The sequence below is a fragment of the Suillus subalutaceus genome (assembly GCF_016647625.1).
Source record: "Suillus subalutaceus strain FC151 chromosome Unknown DFJ58scaffold_135, whole genome shotgun sequence".
NCBI classification, from domain to species: domain Eukaryota; kingdom Fungi; phylum Basidiomycota; class Agaricomycetes; order Boletales; family Suillaceae; genus Suillus; species Suillus subalutaceus.
The window spans coordinates 15,525-31,407 of NW_024540384.1; the positions used below are offsets into that span (position 1 = coordinate 15,525).

The 15,883-nt window shown below is 48.4% G+C and overlaps 5 protein-coding genes across 5 annotated transcripts; 1 reads left to right on the top strand and 4 right to left on the bottom strand.

Moving 5' to 3' along the window:
- Positions 1 to 47: 47 nt before the first annotated feature.
- DFJ58DRAFT_810541 (uncharacterized protein) lies at positions 48 to 980 on the bottom strand. The gene is made up of 6 exons (XM_041391423.1): positions 816 to 980; positions 734 to 785; positions 613 to 703; positions 491 to 530; positions 386 to 457; positions 48 to 237 (listed from the first exon to the last, which is right to left on the bottom strand). The coding sequence occupies exons 1-6, from the start codon at positions 875 to 877 to the stop codon at positions 165 to 167; spliced, it is 390 nt and encodes a 129-aa protein (XP_041239027.1). The 5' UTR covers positions 878 to 980; the 3' UTR covers positions 48 to 164.
- On the bottom strand, positions 905 to 2,123 carry DFJ58DRAFT_748744 (uncharacterized protein; the record flags this gene model as incomplete). Its single annotated transcript, XM_041387613.1, has 6 exons — positions 905 to 1,014; positions 1,064 to 1,253; positions 1,303 to 1,398; positions 1,654 to 1,831; positions 1,888 to 1,997; positions 2,046 to 2,123. The coding sequence occupies 4 exons, from the start codon at positions 2,121 to 2,123 to the stop codon at positions 1,336 to 1,338; spliced, it is 429 nt and encodes a 142-aa protein (XP_041239028.1). The 3' UTR covers positions 905 to 1,014; positions 1,064 to 1,253; positions 1,303 to 1,335.
- Positions 2,124 to 5,633: 3,510 nt separating this feature from the next.
- Positions 5,634 to 6,632, top strand: DFJ58DRAFT_748745 (uncharacterized protein; the record flags this gene model as incomplete). Its single annotated transcript, XM_041387614.1, has 2 exons — positions 5,634 to 5,737; positions 5,785 to 6,632. The coding sequence occupies exons 1-2, from the start codon at positions 5,641 to 5,643 to the stop codon at positions 6,630 to 6,632; spliced, it is 945 nt and encodes a 314-aa protein (XP_041239029.1). The 5' UTR covers positions 5,634 to 5,640.
- Positions 6,633 to 7,663: 1,031 nt separating this feature from the next.
- DFJ58DRAFT_810548 (uncharacterized protein) lies at positions 7,664 to 9,625 on the bottom strand. The gene is made up of 8 exons (XM_041391424.1): positions 9,554 to 9,625; positions 9,384 to 9,495; positions 9,155 to 9,331; positions 8,735 to 9,103; positions 8,439 to 8,674; positions 8,233 to 8,385; positions 8,115 to 8,174; positions 7,664 to 8,059 (listed from the first exon to the last, which is right to left on the bottom strand). Exons 3-8 carry the CDS (start codon positions 9,260 to 9,262, stop codon positions 7,765 to 7,767), a joined length of 1,221 nt encoding a protein of 406 aa, XP_041239030.1. The 5' UTR covers positions 9,263 to 9,331; positions 9,384 to 9,495; positions 9,554 to 9,625; the 3' UTR covers positions 7,664 to 7,764.
- A 1,069-nt stretch (positions 9,626 to 10,694) lies between these two features.
- DFJ58DRAFT_92144 (uncharacterized protein) lies at positions 10,695 to 11,072 on the bottom strand. Its single transcript, XM_041395615.1, has 2 exons — positions 10,880 to 11,072; positions 10,695 to 10,815 (listed from the first exon to the last, which is right to left on the bottom strand). The coding sequence occupies exons 1-2, from the start codon at positions 11,032 to 11,034 to the stop codon at positions 10,740 to 10,742; spliced, it is 231 nt and encodes a 76-aa protein (XP_041239031.1). The 5' UTR covers positions 11,035 to 11,072; the 3' UTR covers positions 10,695 to 10,739.
- Between the last annotated feature and the right edge of the window lie 4,811 nt (positions 11,073 to 15,883).

Here is a 15,883-nt window from a genome sequence, read left to right on the forward strand (position 1 = left end):
TCACATCCTAAGTAATAGCATGAGATAACATATATATTGCGCGTGGCTAGAAGAACAAAATGCAACAACGACAGACCTGAGAAAGCAATAAACCTAAACGAATTTTTGGGCGTCGTTCTCTGTCAATCACCAGGGCCCCCCACTTCACATCGATGCAGCTCATGCTATGATATCGCCTTGATGCCACTCAACCGCACCATAAGAGGAAGCAGCGACACATTCACTCGATGCGTAGTACTGTACGCAGTCTAGATGAAACTTGTACAAAATAATTGTCAGTCGGGAATGCGGTAACCGCGTGAATAAAACATTGCATTAAACCTAGAGACAAGCAGCGTCAGAATCTCACTTTCCAAATACCATACGCAGACGATGGGGTGCTTACCAGTGATTAAAGCTCAACTCAAACTTCTTCAGAAATTCCCAGCGTTTGTTCATCGCCTGATGGCCGTCACCGCTCTCCGCTGCTGCGAGCGCTTAATTGGCGGACTTGGTGAAGGAGGTGTACGGTGCGAATGTAGAGCACGTCACTATCATGCGGGAGTACGCCTAGAGGTGCGACGATCAGTGGGTGTTTGGGTCCGAGCTTGCACACTTACAGCAGTTTGGCACTCGTTAATATGCATTCTTTCAGGTACGTGTCCAGAAAGTCCACGTGATCCCTCAGAAGCTGGTCTACGGTGGTTACCTTAGCCAATTTCGCCTCCAGCCCCCGTCAGTTAGGTTCAAGAACCCCGAATGCCGTAAAAGTTAGTATTTGCCGAACGAAAGCGAGTATGCGAACTCTCAGGAGCGCAACCCGCAGTCGTCACTACTCGAACTCAGGGTGGTTTGGTACAGGACGCCGCCAGGGACTTGTCTTCTGTTCTATCCACATCGATGCGAGTGACTGTTCTGCATGCTTGAGAAGTAAGAGAAAACGGAAGAGGAGCTGGTAACGCAAAATCGTTTTGCGAGAGATGACGAGCGAAAGCGGGAATATCACGTTGTAGTCGAGTGTAAGGACATTGATTGCTTGTTTGGGATGAGCAAGGACGGCAGCTCAAAGGTTTCACGCACATACCTAATATATACTTTTTGTAGTCCTTTCAAGGGGTAAGTAAGACGACGCCTGAGCCATGGGGGGAATTGACCTCGAGCATGCCCAGATAGCAGCGCAGAGTGCAAGGACAAGCCCAAAATCGAGGTGGCTGCGGCTCTCTACAAAAGAGGAGATAGCACTAGCCGTTCTGTTAGGTCTCGAAGGGACGAATCTGTAAAAAGTATGATCGAGAACGATCTCCCTTGAGCTGTAAGACAAACCTAGGGGAAAGGACACAACAAGATGTATTCCCTTCAGTGGGTCGTCATCTTCTGGCGAGTGTTCAGGATAATGGGAAATATATGTTCCTCGATGTCCTAGGTTCAGGTGAGAACGAGGTGAAGCACAAGGCAGAGGCACGAAAATAAGTAAAAACAATTATGAGGTTAAGCAGGAACACCAAAGCTCCGGTCATTGTTGAAATTGTAGACTGAATATGAACTGAAATGAAGGAAAGGTGATGAATAGGTGGTGATCGAACATCTGACACAAAGAAGGTCCGCAGGATGTTCCAGCTGATACCACAAAACGGCCATACACCTCGAACATGACGACAACTCGCGAAAACATACCATCAGAACATAGAGGAGATCCTCTACAATCAAAGCCTCTTGTATATCTACGAGAAGATTGTCCAACACATCTTCCTTTGCCTTCCCCTTTGTCTTAGCCTGTATCGAAGCAGATGCGCCGACGCGTGAGTTCAATGGTGCGCGAACGAATGAACGAAGTCTCAGCGATACATAACGGCTCGTAGCCTGCATGTCATCAATACTTTAGTACGCAACTCATCGAGGTCAACGCACTTTTGCCGTGATGAGCGCAAGCGAACATCTGCATCTTCGTAGATGTCGTCGCTCCGTTGTCTGTTCTGCGAACAGAAATGATAGTGTCTGTGATCTGAATGGTCGATCGTCTGCATGTCATAATAAGTATACATGACAGGCAACCGGGAGACTCGTACCTTGCTGTACTCTTTTGCAGACGAACCAAGGTTCTTCTTGCGGCCTCCTGGACGCGTCCGTGAAGTGAGAGGGCTCATACTAATTTTAGAACAACCATGCTAGTTGCAGATTCGGACGCAATAGATGCACAAAGCACGTGATAGTTGGTTCATAAATTACATAACACATAGTCGTGCGCAGGCGCGAGAAAGCTGTGAAGAATCGTCCTATCGATAATCGGAAGTCGGAGGTCTCGCGAACGCTGGGATCCACGGTGACTCGGTGAGTCTCAGTTATGACCGGTCTGACCACCTACTATGTAGTACCAGTATCGACTCAAATACATCTCAGGATTCTTACAAAAGATGTGCTTGGGTGCAGCATTGAGTGAGTAATGTTGTCATGATTCTCATGCGATGAAGCAGTTCACGGCTTGATCGATTGACTTCATCTGCAGTGGCCCGGGATTGCAAGTATTCCACAACGCCCTGTAGTGACAATGCATTAAACTAAGTTATCCTTCGGTGCCAATCTGCCCATAGTTATATATCGCTTGACTCTTTGTCCAGCTTTACTTTTGCATACAATTCGGTGGATGTTTGATCTGATCTTGCCAGATAACATCGTCTGGTTCGTCTCGAGGCCGATGGCAGGCAGAGATATTGCACCAGTATTGAATCTAGCCTGGAAATACTATAACACCCTCGACTTAGTGGTGCGGAGGCCCGGGTCTATCACCTCTTATTAGTAGGCTAACGTGGGGGTCACAGACATTTTGCTCACGCAGATACCCGCAATGTTGCTCATGCGGATACCCACAACATTGCTCATACAGATGCCTCCAAGCCGGTACCCTCTTCTTTCCAATGCCGCTTTCTCACTTTAGGGATTATATCCCAAAAACTATTTGCTTCAACAAGCAAACATTTCCTGTAGTTCTCGCTATCACCACCAAGGCCGTTGCATGACAGCAAACAAGTTTGGTATTCTATACCCCGAAGTAAGGTACATTTGCTAACTTTGCAACTGTGTCGGCGGTGTGTCACGCGCGATCCACGATTGCCTCCAGACACAGATCATAGATGGAGTATCTCCATATGTCCACGAACGTCGACGCCGTTTCCTGGACTTCTTTCGATCAAATCGATCTTAGGCTTCTCCGAGTTCCACGCACTTCTCCGATCACCCCGGGCCAGTTCCACATCGAATACTACCTCCCTTCCAGCGCTCCGCTGGTGCATGTGACTCTTGCACTGGCGGAGCTGCTGTACAATAACCTAATATACCTGAAACACAGTCGACTGGGGACATATTCAAAATTAATACACTCCTAAATATTTTTCAGGATATGTATCGCATCTAGTACCCTCGCGTGTTCCAAACTATCCCCGAGTTCAGCAAACAGAGTTGCCCAAGAGTCAATATCAGAGATTCTTCACAGTACTTTCTGTTGATACTTTTGACGACGATAATGAGGAGAAATCAGTTGGTGATGCAGATGGACAGACCACATCGAACGGTATGGTTATTAATCCATTACAGCTCCAGCAAATGTAAGCCCTCAACTCCGTTGTCTGGTAAGCTATACTACACCGAAAGTCGTTCTTGCCTCACGTTTTGTAGAATTTATTTCGTGAAGCCTCGTGGCTCGAGTACTATGGACCCACAAATATTTCGTTCCAGGACAAGCCTGAAGTAGTCCGCATGCATCTTGGTACATATACTCTTATTGGTGCATCTCCTGCTTATCGTATACCTCATAGATCTTTGTATTGAAATGATATCATATGTAGTGGCCGATGTGACGATAATAACATGTGACTCGATCCAGGGACACGATATCCCATACCCCAATTTCAATACCCACCATCAATGCAGGAACTACGAGAAAATTGGGCTGACAAGCACGCTGTTCATATCGATAAATCCGAGGTTACTCGCTTCGAAGGTAGGGTTAACCTCCCCCTTACCCTTCTATCCGATGAACCATCTAATCTAATTTCCGGCGGTTCGTGTCCACTCCGTCATGTCGTGCAGCGCTGACGCACGCTCTTAAGGGCTTAGTCGAATTAATGTATTGTTAGTAGTACATTAATGGCATAGGAACGAACGAATGATATATTTGGCCATCTATATACGTCATGTAAGCTCACTTGAAGCTTCAATCATGAACAAATCTAAAACCAAGTAGTAGGAATATAAATATTATAGGAACCATCGTTTTGGTCACTGGGATATGATGTTTATTCTCTAACATTGTACTGGTCAATTCTTAAAGGTATTTTTAGGTGCTGGTTATTTATCAGTGCTCAATTTCCGTCCAGGTCTTAAGTGTTGATGCATTTGAGTCGCGCCCAAGAACAATAATAGGAAATTTCAATTAGTATCAAGACTGACACGGCTATAATTTACTTCCATGGGTCACCGGCCACCCGCAATAGTTTCGAGTCTGGATCAGCTGACTTAGATGCCGGGGCGGTCGGAACGAAACTTCTCTTAAGCCGCTCCTCCACATGCGTCGTGTAGAGTTTCCCATTCCAGTCAGATTAAAGGCACAATTCTCCGCGTTTACAGAGGACCCGGTGTTTATCCCTGCAACCAGAAACTGGATCATCCTGGAACCGAACCTCGTTGCAATTGTGTGCCATCAAGACCTGTGTTTAATACCTTGATGTGATGTGCCGCAGCAAGAGCTGAAATATCATTGAGGGTACTGATGACAACTAGGAGGAGTGAGGTGCATGCTGACAGCCTGAGGACCGCCACCATATGATCGCCGTTAGTGTAGTGCTAGTTGACGCTGACTTTGTTCAGGCCTGGAACGCGTGCCGATGCATGGAAAGGATTTGAAAGAACTTGTACGTGGTTAATACTAGTGCATTGGACGGCACGGGTCCCCATTACTACCTCATGGGTACCGTACAGTCAAAAATCAGGCGTACTAGGTAGCAGACGTTAGTATCGACTAGTCCCAATATGGCAAGATCGACATCAGGTAACCGATGTATATTTTTGGCAGCCAATGATGTGTTACGATATTCCCGACTGCGGCGGTTCGTAGTCTCCGAATTTTGCAAATGCGAAATACAGCCTTAGCGGTGATTGCAGTAAACGTTTGCCGATGCATCGATGTCGATGAGGTTCAAGCGCTTATACATGGCTTTTTATAACTTGATATAGTCCAATTATAACGAAAACCTGTCCTATAATCATATATCGGCAATGGTTCGGATGATGTCTGCGGCTGTCCTCTGATGCAGGGGTGTTCAATGTCCCTCTTACATATCACTTTCAACTCGTGACAGGACTGCACATGTAGTGGACCCATCCGGAGATGCGAATTCAGCCCTTCGGGCTTGATGGTCTTGCCTCGTTAGGATCAATGTGGGCGTAGTGAGTAATATCTCAATGAGACTGACCGCTCAATCTTACTACTGTCACAGGTCGCGGCCGTCCACTTGAAACAATCCCTTGCAAAAGTTCTAGGTGAATAAGGCTTCAGCCAATTCAGGTGACCTGAGTCATGAGCGGACCTACGAAAAGGTATAAAGTGCTCTCGAAAATTGCAATGTAATACATCGACAAAGTCACCCAGTCGCACCTCTTAACTCAAACATGAAGCTTTCTATTGTCTTCAGCGTGCTCGCATCCATCGTGGTTCTTGCTACAGCATACCCCACACAAGGAGCCGCTGGCATTGCGAAACGTTCCAGTGAGTATTCATAACTCATCATCATGCTGAGGTTGACAAGCTGCTAGATGTCAAGAAGCGCGACTCGGAGGGTCTTGACGTCAATGACAAGCTCTATGACTTCGCCAGTTACAAGAAACGTGACTCGGAGGGTCTTGACGTCAATGATAAGCTCTATGACTTCGCCAGTTACAAGAAGCGTGACTCGGAGGAAATTGGCGTCAATGACAAGCTCTATGACTTCGCCAGTTACAAGAAGCGTGACTCGGAGGGTCTTGACGTCAATGACAAGCTCTATGACTTCGCCAGTTACAAGAAGCGCGACTCGGAGGGTCTTGATGTCAACGACAAGCTCTATGACTTCGCCAGTTACAAGAAGCGCGACTCGGAGGGTCTTGATGTCAATGACAAGCTCTATGACTTCGCCAGTTACAAGAAGCGCGACTCGGAGGAAATTGGCGTCAATGACAAGCTCTACGACTTCGCCAGTTACAAGAAGCGCGACTCGGAGGGTCTTGATGTCAACGACAAGCTCTATGACTTCGCCAGTTATAAGAAGCGCGACTCGGAGGGTCTTGACGTCAATGACAAGCTCTATGACTTCACCAGTTATAAGAAGCGCGACTCGGAGGAAATTGGCGTCAATGACAAGGTCTATGATTTCACTGATTACAAGAAGCGCGACTCGGAGGAAATTGGTGTCAATGACAAGGTCTATGACTTCACTAATTACAAGAAGCGCGGCTCGGAGGAAATTGGCGTCAATGACAAGGTCTATGACTTTGCCAGCTACAAGAGGAGTGAGGGGAGGCGCACCTCGCAGGAACTTGGAGTTGATGACTCTAGCTACGAGTTCACAAACTACAGGAAGAGGGATGAAGGGAAGCGCCAGCTCGGAGGAACTTGGGGTCCATGACTCCAGCTATGACTTCACAAAACTACTGAACTTGACGCCAGGTTCTATGCAGGTGAGTTATAGCTATATGTCTTGTTTTTTGTGAGAGTCATCCATCGTACTAGGTTCTGGCATCGCCGCAGCCTCGCCCACAAAGTTACTTCCTTGTATATCTACATACATATCTTGATTTTATCTGATTGCTTGGTTTCTGACACGTTGTAATACGATCCCGGCTGTCTCACTCTTTGTGACTTAACTGTAGACATATATTAGACTCAGCGTTATTGTTACCATTGCGCATTACATTTCCCAACTCGTGTGTTGTCGCCTCAAGTGCTCTCAGTGCCTGTTTAAATTATACGGTATGTCAATCGTAGCCTGCTCAGTGCTAGCTGGCTCTCGTCCGAGTCATATCAAGGAACAACTATCTTCTCTCGAATGGTCTTACTACAGGAGGCTAGGTGTTCCTAAGTAATAGCATGTAGCGACATATATATCACGCATGGCTAGAAGAACAAAATGCAATAACGACAGACCTAACAAAGCCATAAACCTAACCGAATTTTTGGGCGTCGTTCTCTGTCACTCACCAGGACCCCACTTCTCATCGATATGACTGATGCTATGACATCGCCTTGATGCTACTCAACCGCACCACAAGAGGAAGCAATGACACACTGGCATTCTCACTCGACGCGTAGTACTGCACGTAGTCCAGCTGAAACTTGTACAAAAAATTGTCAGCCGGGAATGCGGTAACCGCGTGAATGAAACAACATCACCTTAAACCTAAAGACATGCAGCGTCAGAATCTCACTTTCTAAATACCGCACGCAGACGATGGGGCGCTCACTAGTGATTAAAGTTAGACTCAACCTTCTTCAGGAATTGAGTCCCAGCGTTTGTTCATCGCCTGGTCGCCGTTGCTGCTCTCTGCTGCTGCGAGCGCTTGATCGGCGGACTTGGTGAAGGGGGCGTACAGTTCGAACGTAGAGCACGTCACTATCATGTAGGAGTACGCCTGGAGACACTCTAATGGGGTGTGAGATGCATCATATGCAGAGCGCACTGTTAACTTCTCTCACACTGAACATGTGCTATGCTATACAGATAGTTGTATGTAACACGTTAGGGCGGTTACGCAGCGATTCTACAATGTGGCAAGATCCAATCCCTGAGCTTGGATATTTGCCAGATATATCGTCTCCGCGTCTAAAATAACGAGACCAGACTTCGTGAAGATCATCTCAGCTGCGGTGCTGTTAAGATAGAACTTCCCAATGAGCGTCCCTTCAGCATTCCAAACGTGGATACCCTCGCCACAACCTGAAAAAACGTTTCCCGTGGCATCAAGCTGAATGCCATCGGGAATACCGGAATCAGAGTAGGCGAACACTCTGCGGTTTGTGAACGCCTGCGTCTGTGGATCAACGTCGAACTTGTAGCTATATGTTTTGCTTTAGAATCCCATTGCAATTATGATTGATGCAATGAACTCACATCGTGGCCGGGAGGGTCTGATTCGTTCCGAAATTGCCTTCAAAAGAACCAGTGTCGGTGCTGATACGTCATTACTTCGTCCGCGGACCGAAAGGCGATACAAGTATTGAAAACTTACACGAATGCACTTTTGCCGTCGGAGGTGAATGCGATACCATTCGGAAGCACAAACTGGTCGGCGACAACTCTGACCTGCCCAGTGGATGGATCAAAGCGGTATACTTGCGATGGTAGCATTGGTTCAGGACGGAAGCTGTCAAGCCACCCATAGCTGGGAAAACCATAGTAAATATTGTAAACGTCATTTTTCGATGATCTGCTTACGTTGGATCAGTGAAAAACATGATGTCCGTGCCAGGGAGATTTTTGACATCATTGAGCGAGTTAAACTGTCTGCCCAAGAAGTTGTCCAGAAGAACAGTGGCATTGTAGGGAGGGCTGGGATTGACGCGCACAATAGAAGGAGGAAGCAAAGCGCGACCGGAAGTGACGAACAAAAGATCTCCCTTGTACGGACCTGTCCCCCCGTTTACCATTTGGACAGTGTCCGGAAGGTTGAGCTGAGAACCAAGACAGTCGAGATCAACGATCTGTGCCTAGACTCAGCGGAAGCAACCCACCGTTTGAATTTGTATATTAACATCTCCCGTTGTAGAAGCCAGCGCCATGTCGACTTCTGTCATATTGAGCATGCTAACAACGCTGTTGTTGTACCAGCCGTTGTACCCGAGTGGACCACCATCGTTGCTTGAAAAGAAGACTGCGTTGAGGTCTGGGACGTAAATGGGTGCTTCGTGAGCAAAAGCAAAGCCGGGATTCGAAACAATTGAGCGAATGGTAGCGGATGGTCCGGTGATATTGAGGAACGAAGGGTCAAAGACCTGAATGAATGGAGGTGTGGTGTTGGTGGGGTTAAAGCCAACAGTGGATAAGTTGCGCCATTCTGTGTAGTCGGCTCCCACAACATCGTACATTAGAGGATTAATGTACTGCAAATGGACGTTAGGTACAGCATTGCGGAATCACGATCTCTGACGTACCACTGCTCCAGGAGGCACGGTAAGGTTAGAATCGCTCGCCGAGGCTTTCGCGCACGACACAAGAGTCAGGGTGACAGTCAGAATTGCACCCGTTGTTAATGCTGTCATCTTTGATTAAGATGTATTTCCCCTATTTCCAGGTTTCAGAGACAGTCGGTGGTCGCACTCCACTGTCAGCTAGAACGTCACAAGTTATAGAGGGTCCACGGCAAGTGGGCTCAGAAGTCACCCTCGTTGTATACAGAGCTTTTATTGTTCAACAGAACACGATCGCGGATTTGTCGGTGTTTCACGGATAGCCGATCAAGACAGTCATTCGGTTACGGAGAAGCTGTCCTAAGCTGTCGCATGACCGTCAGTCGTGTGGATGAGGACAAAGAAGACACAGAACAACCGTACTTAAAGACATTCTTGACAGCGACTTGGGAACACTAGAGGTAACGGGCCGCGAACTTCCGCTCACATGGCCTCCAACTAACCAATTTGGAGGAGGAAGAATCTGGCAACCCTTGAGCTACCTCAGCTTCAAGACGCACAAAGAATCGTGTAAGCTTCAGCCACAACTGACTCTGAGGGTAATCAATCTGCACAGCCACGACGTTTCGTACTCCTGATTCGTCACGCATCACGTGTCATCCGATGAGAGTAAGACCGTCTTGTGGAAGATGTACTCTGATAACAGCATTGCGGTCGTCGCGCATCGTTGTCTTCGTACGAGTAAGGGACCACTGATGCTCGTCACCATAACGTTCAAACTCAAGACGGACCGATTGAAGCACACCTTGAGCACAAGTTCGACGTCAAGTGATCTCCTGCAGGATCTTTCTATGACACCTGTGTGAATATGAAGGAATGAGTGGACTCGTCAGTTGAACATTCAATCTTCCCAGGGCTACAATAGGCTGTTCAATTTAAGTACTCAGCTCCTCGACTCGACAGTCTGAACCGCTCACCTCGTTGCAAATAAGGGTGCCAAGCCATACTATAGGCGGGCAGGCAAATGCATGAAGGCCAATAGTGAGACCCAACTTGAGTAAGTCTTCGTCAAATCGTGTACGACCTGAGGTGGCCTATCGTAAGAGTTGAAACGTTCGAGATCCCCATAGTAGTACCTATCCGGCCGGACTTTCAACGTTCAACTCCCGGAATTAACGATTCCCAGGTGCATTACGTTCTTCTGATGCTGACCTACAAACATTGATATTCCTGTGTCCAAACATCGTCCTCCCTGATAGTTTGCAACCTGCTAGTAATCCTATGCATACCGTGTACCTGATCGCAAAACTGATGATCCGGAAGGTGACGATCATACAGCTCACAACCAGTGACCTCGCCCTAACGCAGCAGTTGACCGTTATGATCGATCTCGGTGCATTCATTGAGAATTCTGCTTCTGACAGCCACCTCTGAGTACTGAGTTGTTGCATAAAACCTAACCAAATTTTTGGGCGTCGTTCTCTATCACTTACCAGGACCCCCACTTCTCATCGACATGGCTGATGCTATGAGATCGCCTTGATGCTACTCAACCGCACCACAAGGGGAAGCAGCGACACATTCACTTGATGCGTAGTACTGTACGCAGTCAAAATGAAACTTGACAAAATAATTGACAGCCGGGAATGTGGTAACCGCGTGAATGAAACAACATTACCTTAAACCTAGAGACAAGCAGCGTCAGAATCTCACTTTCTAAATACCGCACGCAGACGATGGGGCGTTCACCAGTGATTAAAGTTAGACTCAAACTTCTTCAAGAATTCCAAATGTTTGTTCATCGCCTGGTCGCTGTCGCCGCTCTCTGCTGCTGCGAACGCTTGATTAGCGGACTTGGTGAAGGACGAGGTGTACAGTGTGAACGTAGAGCACGTCACTATCATGCGGGAGTATGCATGGAGGTGCGACGATCAGTGGGTGTTTGGGTCCGAGGTTGCACACGTACCCTCAGCAGTTTAGCACTCGTCAACATGCATTCTTTCAGACGTGTCCAGAAAGTCTACGTGATCCCTCAGAAGCTGGTCTACGGTGATTACCTTAGCCAATTTCGCCTCTAGCACCTGCCAGTATTTGCTGAACAAAAGCGAGCATGCGAGCTCTCAGGAACGCAACTCGCAGTCGCCACTGCTCGAACTCGGGGTGATTTGGCACAGGACGCCGCTAGGGACTTGTCTTCTGTTTTATCCACATCGATGCGAGCTACTATTCTACATGCTCGAGATGTGAGAGAAACGGAAGAGGAGCTGGTAACGTAAAATCGTTTTGTGAGAGATGACGAGCGAAAGCGGGAATTTCACGTTGTAGTCGAGTGTAACGGCATCAATTGCTTGTTCGACATGAGCAAGGACGGTAGCGCAAACGCTTTACGCACATACCTAAAATGGGCTTCTTGTCATGCTTCTCCCAGTCGTGATCCTTCTTTCATCTGGCACGCCCTCGCCTTCCTCACCGCCAATCACGCCGGTTACGCTGATGACCTTAAGTAAAGATTCATACAATCTACTGCTCGCGAAACTGACTCGTACATATGGAGTATAATGGTTTAAAAAACTTATGGCCCGAGCATTTAACTCTATCACGGATTCGCATGGAAAGGAGATGCGGTGTGCTGACCGGGAGTAAAGCGCACCTGAGAAAGTATTAGTAGGGCATCAGTTGTTTGAGCACAAAAAACGTGTGCAATTATCCATCTAGACCGAGATGAGTAGAAGCCCAGATGACTGACAACATATCGGCTCTGGTAACTGGTTCGCAGGACACAATCACCGTGACGTCTGCCATCTTAAATGACTTGACTCGGGGGAATAGGAAAAATCATGTTTGTGAAAACGAATAAAGTGAGGGGAATAACAGATGGGGTGCGAGGAGCTAGAGAGGAATCGCAGCAGCATTGAATTAATGGCGATGATTCATGATGCCAACGATCGCGAGTGGAAGCCCAGATGGCTAAATAGTAAAAAGGCAATGATCATATTATCCATCTGGGTTGTCTGTATGGATGAAGTGCGAGATACTAGGTTGCGGGAGTCAGAGCATATCCGAGAGGAAAATTCATGGAAGATGCTTACCCGACTTGAGAGATTAGTTAGTTAGCAAGAAGTAGATGATGCAGCCAGTACTTCAGTAGCTACACACAAGCAGAGTTTGGGCGCAAGGATGGACAGTCATGGACTTCACGTTCATTCTGGACAAACAAGGACAAACAAGCATCAAGCTCAGCCGTGCTTGCAAGTCCCGTTGATGTTGTGAATCTCTCTACGCCGCTACCGCACCATCTTACTCCACAACGTCACTATCAGTTCCTCCCAAACTACGACGCGTCAAACTTCGCAGACATCAAGACCCCCGTATTCTCCTCTCCAACTACGATCGCTCCCATATTAACACGCCTCTAGAGCGGAAACGAAGACACCGTTACACCGACCCCCCCTATTTTCGCATTGGAAAGGATAAAGTAGACCACGGAAATTGTCAATATGCACCATCCAAGAACTATGATTTGCGACCAAGGACTCCGGGCCTGCGTGTGTTGACTCAGACGTGTGTAGTAACTGTGCCAAAGCCCTCTCAACAGCTACGTGAGTCACAGTCTGTTTCTAGTCTCAATGCAATGGTTCGCATTGTTACACATCGAGTTATGGAACTCAATTGTAGTCCTTAGACTCTTTGTTCAGTCTCCAGGAACCGACTAACGAAGAGCTCCTTGACGAGAATGCCCGTTGTGACACCCTGGTGCACCTGCATCCAATATCACCCTCAATTGAATGTCATATATCGTGCCGGAACGTTGCATTACCTCGATTTCATCCCCCATTCGTTTACTCTTGCCTGGTGCCTTTTCCCTCCAGCCTATTTTAATCACGCCTCACAGCTCGCACCATCCTTACACGCATCATTTTTATGGTGCTCTCGTTCTCACCGCCTTCGTCGTGGATATCGCGATTACATGTTGTACCGTACTATGTACGTAGTGAACTAACATATTCGTCGCACCCTGTTTTTAGACCATTTTTTATGTACTCGGTGCAACGGGAATTTGAACGACTACAGATGACTGCAACAGCAACGTCCTGTTGTTCAGGTTCTCAGTCCGCTATGAGGAGGCACCAATGCTATACATCATTTTCACACGCACGCGCAACCGCATCTCTGATGGAATCGACCGTCGTTGTGTGCGCTCACAAACCAGCACTAACATCATGCGTCATGAGTGCCACACAGTCAGCTCACGTCGTTCGCATGGACAATCCTAAACTCGGGCTAGATGCTGGGCATAGAATAGAATACGAAGGACGATCCACTGTACACTCGGTCACATCTAAATTGTATCTGAAATCTCCATAATGGTTCCATTGCTGCGATCTTGATCGGTACTAAGGTCTGCAAGTCTTGATTTGAGTAAGTGCGAGGAACGGAAAGGGCTTTGAAGACACTTACTCCTCTCGGCACTTTTGCCAGTGTTGTCCGTGTGCCATGCGGATCAAATCAAGCTCAGGACGCCCTCTGGGTATCACTAATGTAGTTGCAGGGTTATAAAATGTGTTTCGAGAAGCCGGTGGTACCCAAAACAACAGGCGACGTCTGGGTCCTACTATCCATCCACTATCACGATTCAGTAAAAAGGGGGTCGAACTGCGGTCGTCAGGGGATGCTCCCTCCGTTAGCTCCAAGGTATTGCAGAGTTCATGGATAGAGTTGGACGAGAAGCAAATGGGGTGATTGTTCCAAATGCCCAACGTGGTGGTAGTCGTAGCCTCGATCGTGCGATGTTCATCGGATAATGCTGAAGGATCTGACACAGCGCACTGTTGCGACGTCTGGCTCATCACTGGATCCCACAGCCGAACAGTCTTATCCAAAGAACCAGTGACGATGCGAGTGCCGTCCGGAGAGAACGAGACCGAGTTTACTGAATCAGTGTGCCCCCGCAAGGGCTCACCGACCGGCTCCCCCGTCCATGCATCCCACAGCCGAACAGTCTCATCCCTTGAACCAGTGACGATGCGAGTGCCATCCGGCGAGAATGACACCGACGTTACTGAATGAGTGTGCCCCCGCAAGGGCTCACCAACTGGCTTCCCCGTCCCTGCATCCCACAGCCGAACAGTCTTATCCAAAGAACCAGTGACGATGCGAGTGCCGTCCGGTGAGAACGAGACCGAGTTTACTGAAGAAATGTGCCCCCATAAGGGCTCACCGACTGGCTCCCCCGTCCCTGCATCCCACAGCCGAACAGTCTTATCCAAAGAACCGGTGACGATGCGAGTGCCGTCCGGATGAGAACGAGACCGACAAAACTGAATGAGTGTGTCCCCGCAAGGGCTCACCAACTGGCTCCCCCGTCCCTGCATCCCACAGCCGAACAGTGTTATTGTGCGAACCAGTGACGATGCGAGTGCCGTCTGGCGAGAACGAGACCGACAAAACTGAATCAGTGTGCCCCCGCAAGGGCTCACCGACTGGCTCCCCTGTCCCTGCATCCCACAGCCGAACAGTGTTATCGTGCGAACCAGTGACGATGCGAGTGCCGTCCGGTGAGAACGAGACCGACAAAACCAGAGAAGCGTGCCCCCGCAAGGGCTCACCGACTGGCTCCCCCGTCCCTGCATCCCACAGCCGAACAGTCTTATCCAAAGAACCAGTGACGATGCGAGTGCCGTCCGGTGAGAACGAGACCGAGTTTACTGAATCAGTGTGCCCCCGCAAGGGCCCACCAACTGGCTCCCCCGTCCCTGCATCCCACAGCCGAACAGTGTTATCCGAAGAACCGGTGACGATGCGAGTGCCGTCCGGCGAGAACGAGACCGAGTTTACTGCAGATGCGTGCCCCCTGAGCACGGTCTGAACAGCTGGCCAATTCATATCACGTCCACATGCTACACGAAGAGTATTCGGAAAGCGTGCAGAAAAATTTCTCAATAGCGGAGAGTTGGCAGGCGAGAATGGGAGTGCTGATACATACAGGTGTGGCGTACTGTGCAAAATCATGCCGCCGAAGACTTGAATGAACCTCCGTACGTCAATTGCAGTCGACGAGACATCTTTGAATTTGGGATGGCCCTGTGGTTGTGCATGAGCGCTTTATCTGGTACTTAGTAGCAATGTATTCACCTTTAGCCATGGGGGAATGAGCGGAAGGGCAGCAACTGCACTGCCTAGCGCCTCGATCAAGGCGAGTAACTCGAGCCAGAAAAACAGCCGCTCGTGGTCGAATAACAATTTCACTTCTTTCGCGAGTTCCTTGTCAAAGGCTGTGGTTCGTACGTGTGACGTCCAAAATCGAGATGAATATGACAGATGTAAGGGGATGCATTTTTGGACTCGTTCTTGTAGACCGGGATCTTCCCTATTAGGCAGATACGACGACTTCAAATCACAGATGTTGAAGCGAAGACTGTGTTCCATCACTCGAAGCGACGCGAATGCAAGATCATGTTGGCCCTTTGACAGGTCGATGAAAACTCTCCACTGGATGATTTGTCCGTCAGGAAATCGCGGAAGGATGCATGAAGTGGTCGGATCGAGGAATCTGGGTTGGTGGTGCCGCTGAGGAGGGAGCCCATGCTTTTTACCACAAGCTCGACGTCGAAATTATCATTCGGAGTTGGAAAATGGCGCCTCATGGCATTCAGGGAAGCTAAAGGAAGGGGTTCAGCTGTGCCTAGTATTTGTCGCATTACTGAGCGAAATCTCGCTAGCTTCGTCGAACGCAGTTTCGGTGAATGCTGCATA

Coding starts and splice junctions, on each gene's coding strand:
- DFJ58DRAFT_810541 (XM_041391423.1), bottom strand. CDS start 877: ATGTGGATAGAACAGAAGACAAGTCCCTGGCGGCGTCCTGTACCAAAC. Junction 786..815: donor CCAAACCACCCTGAGTTCGA/GTAGTGACGACT, acceptor TGCGCTCCTGAG/AGTTCGCATACTCGCTTTCG. Junction 531..612: donor GAAAGAATGCATATTAACGA/GTGCCAAACTGC, acceptor CCCGCATGATAG/TGACGTGCTCTACATTCGCA.
- DFJ58DRAFT_810548 (XM_041391424.1), bottom strand. CDS start 9,262: ATGACAGCATTAACAACGGGTGCAATTCTGACTGTCACCCTGACTCTT. Junction 9,104..9,154: donor CCGTGCCTCCTGGAGCAGTG/GTACGTCAGAGA, acceptor GTCCATTTGCAG/TACATTAATCCTCTAATGTA. Junction 8,386..8,438: donor ATGTTTTTCACTGATCCAAC/GTAAGCAGATCA, acceptor TGGTTTTCCCAG/CTATGGGTGGCTTGACAGCT.
- DFJ58DRAFT_92144 (XM_041395615.1), bottom strand. CDS start 11,034: ATGATAGTGACGTGCTCTACGTTCACACTGTACACCTCGTCCTTCACC. Junction 10,816..10,879: donor GAGTCTAACTTTAATCACTG/GTGAACGCCCCA, acceptor GCTTGTCTCTAG/GTTTAAGGTAATGTTGTTTC.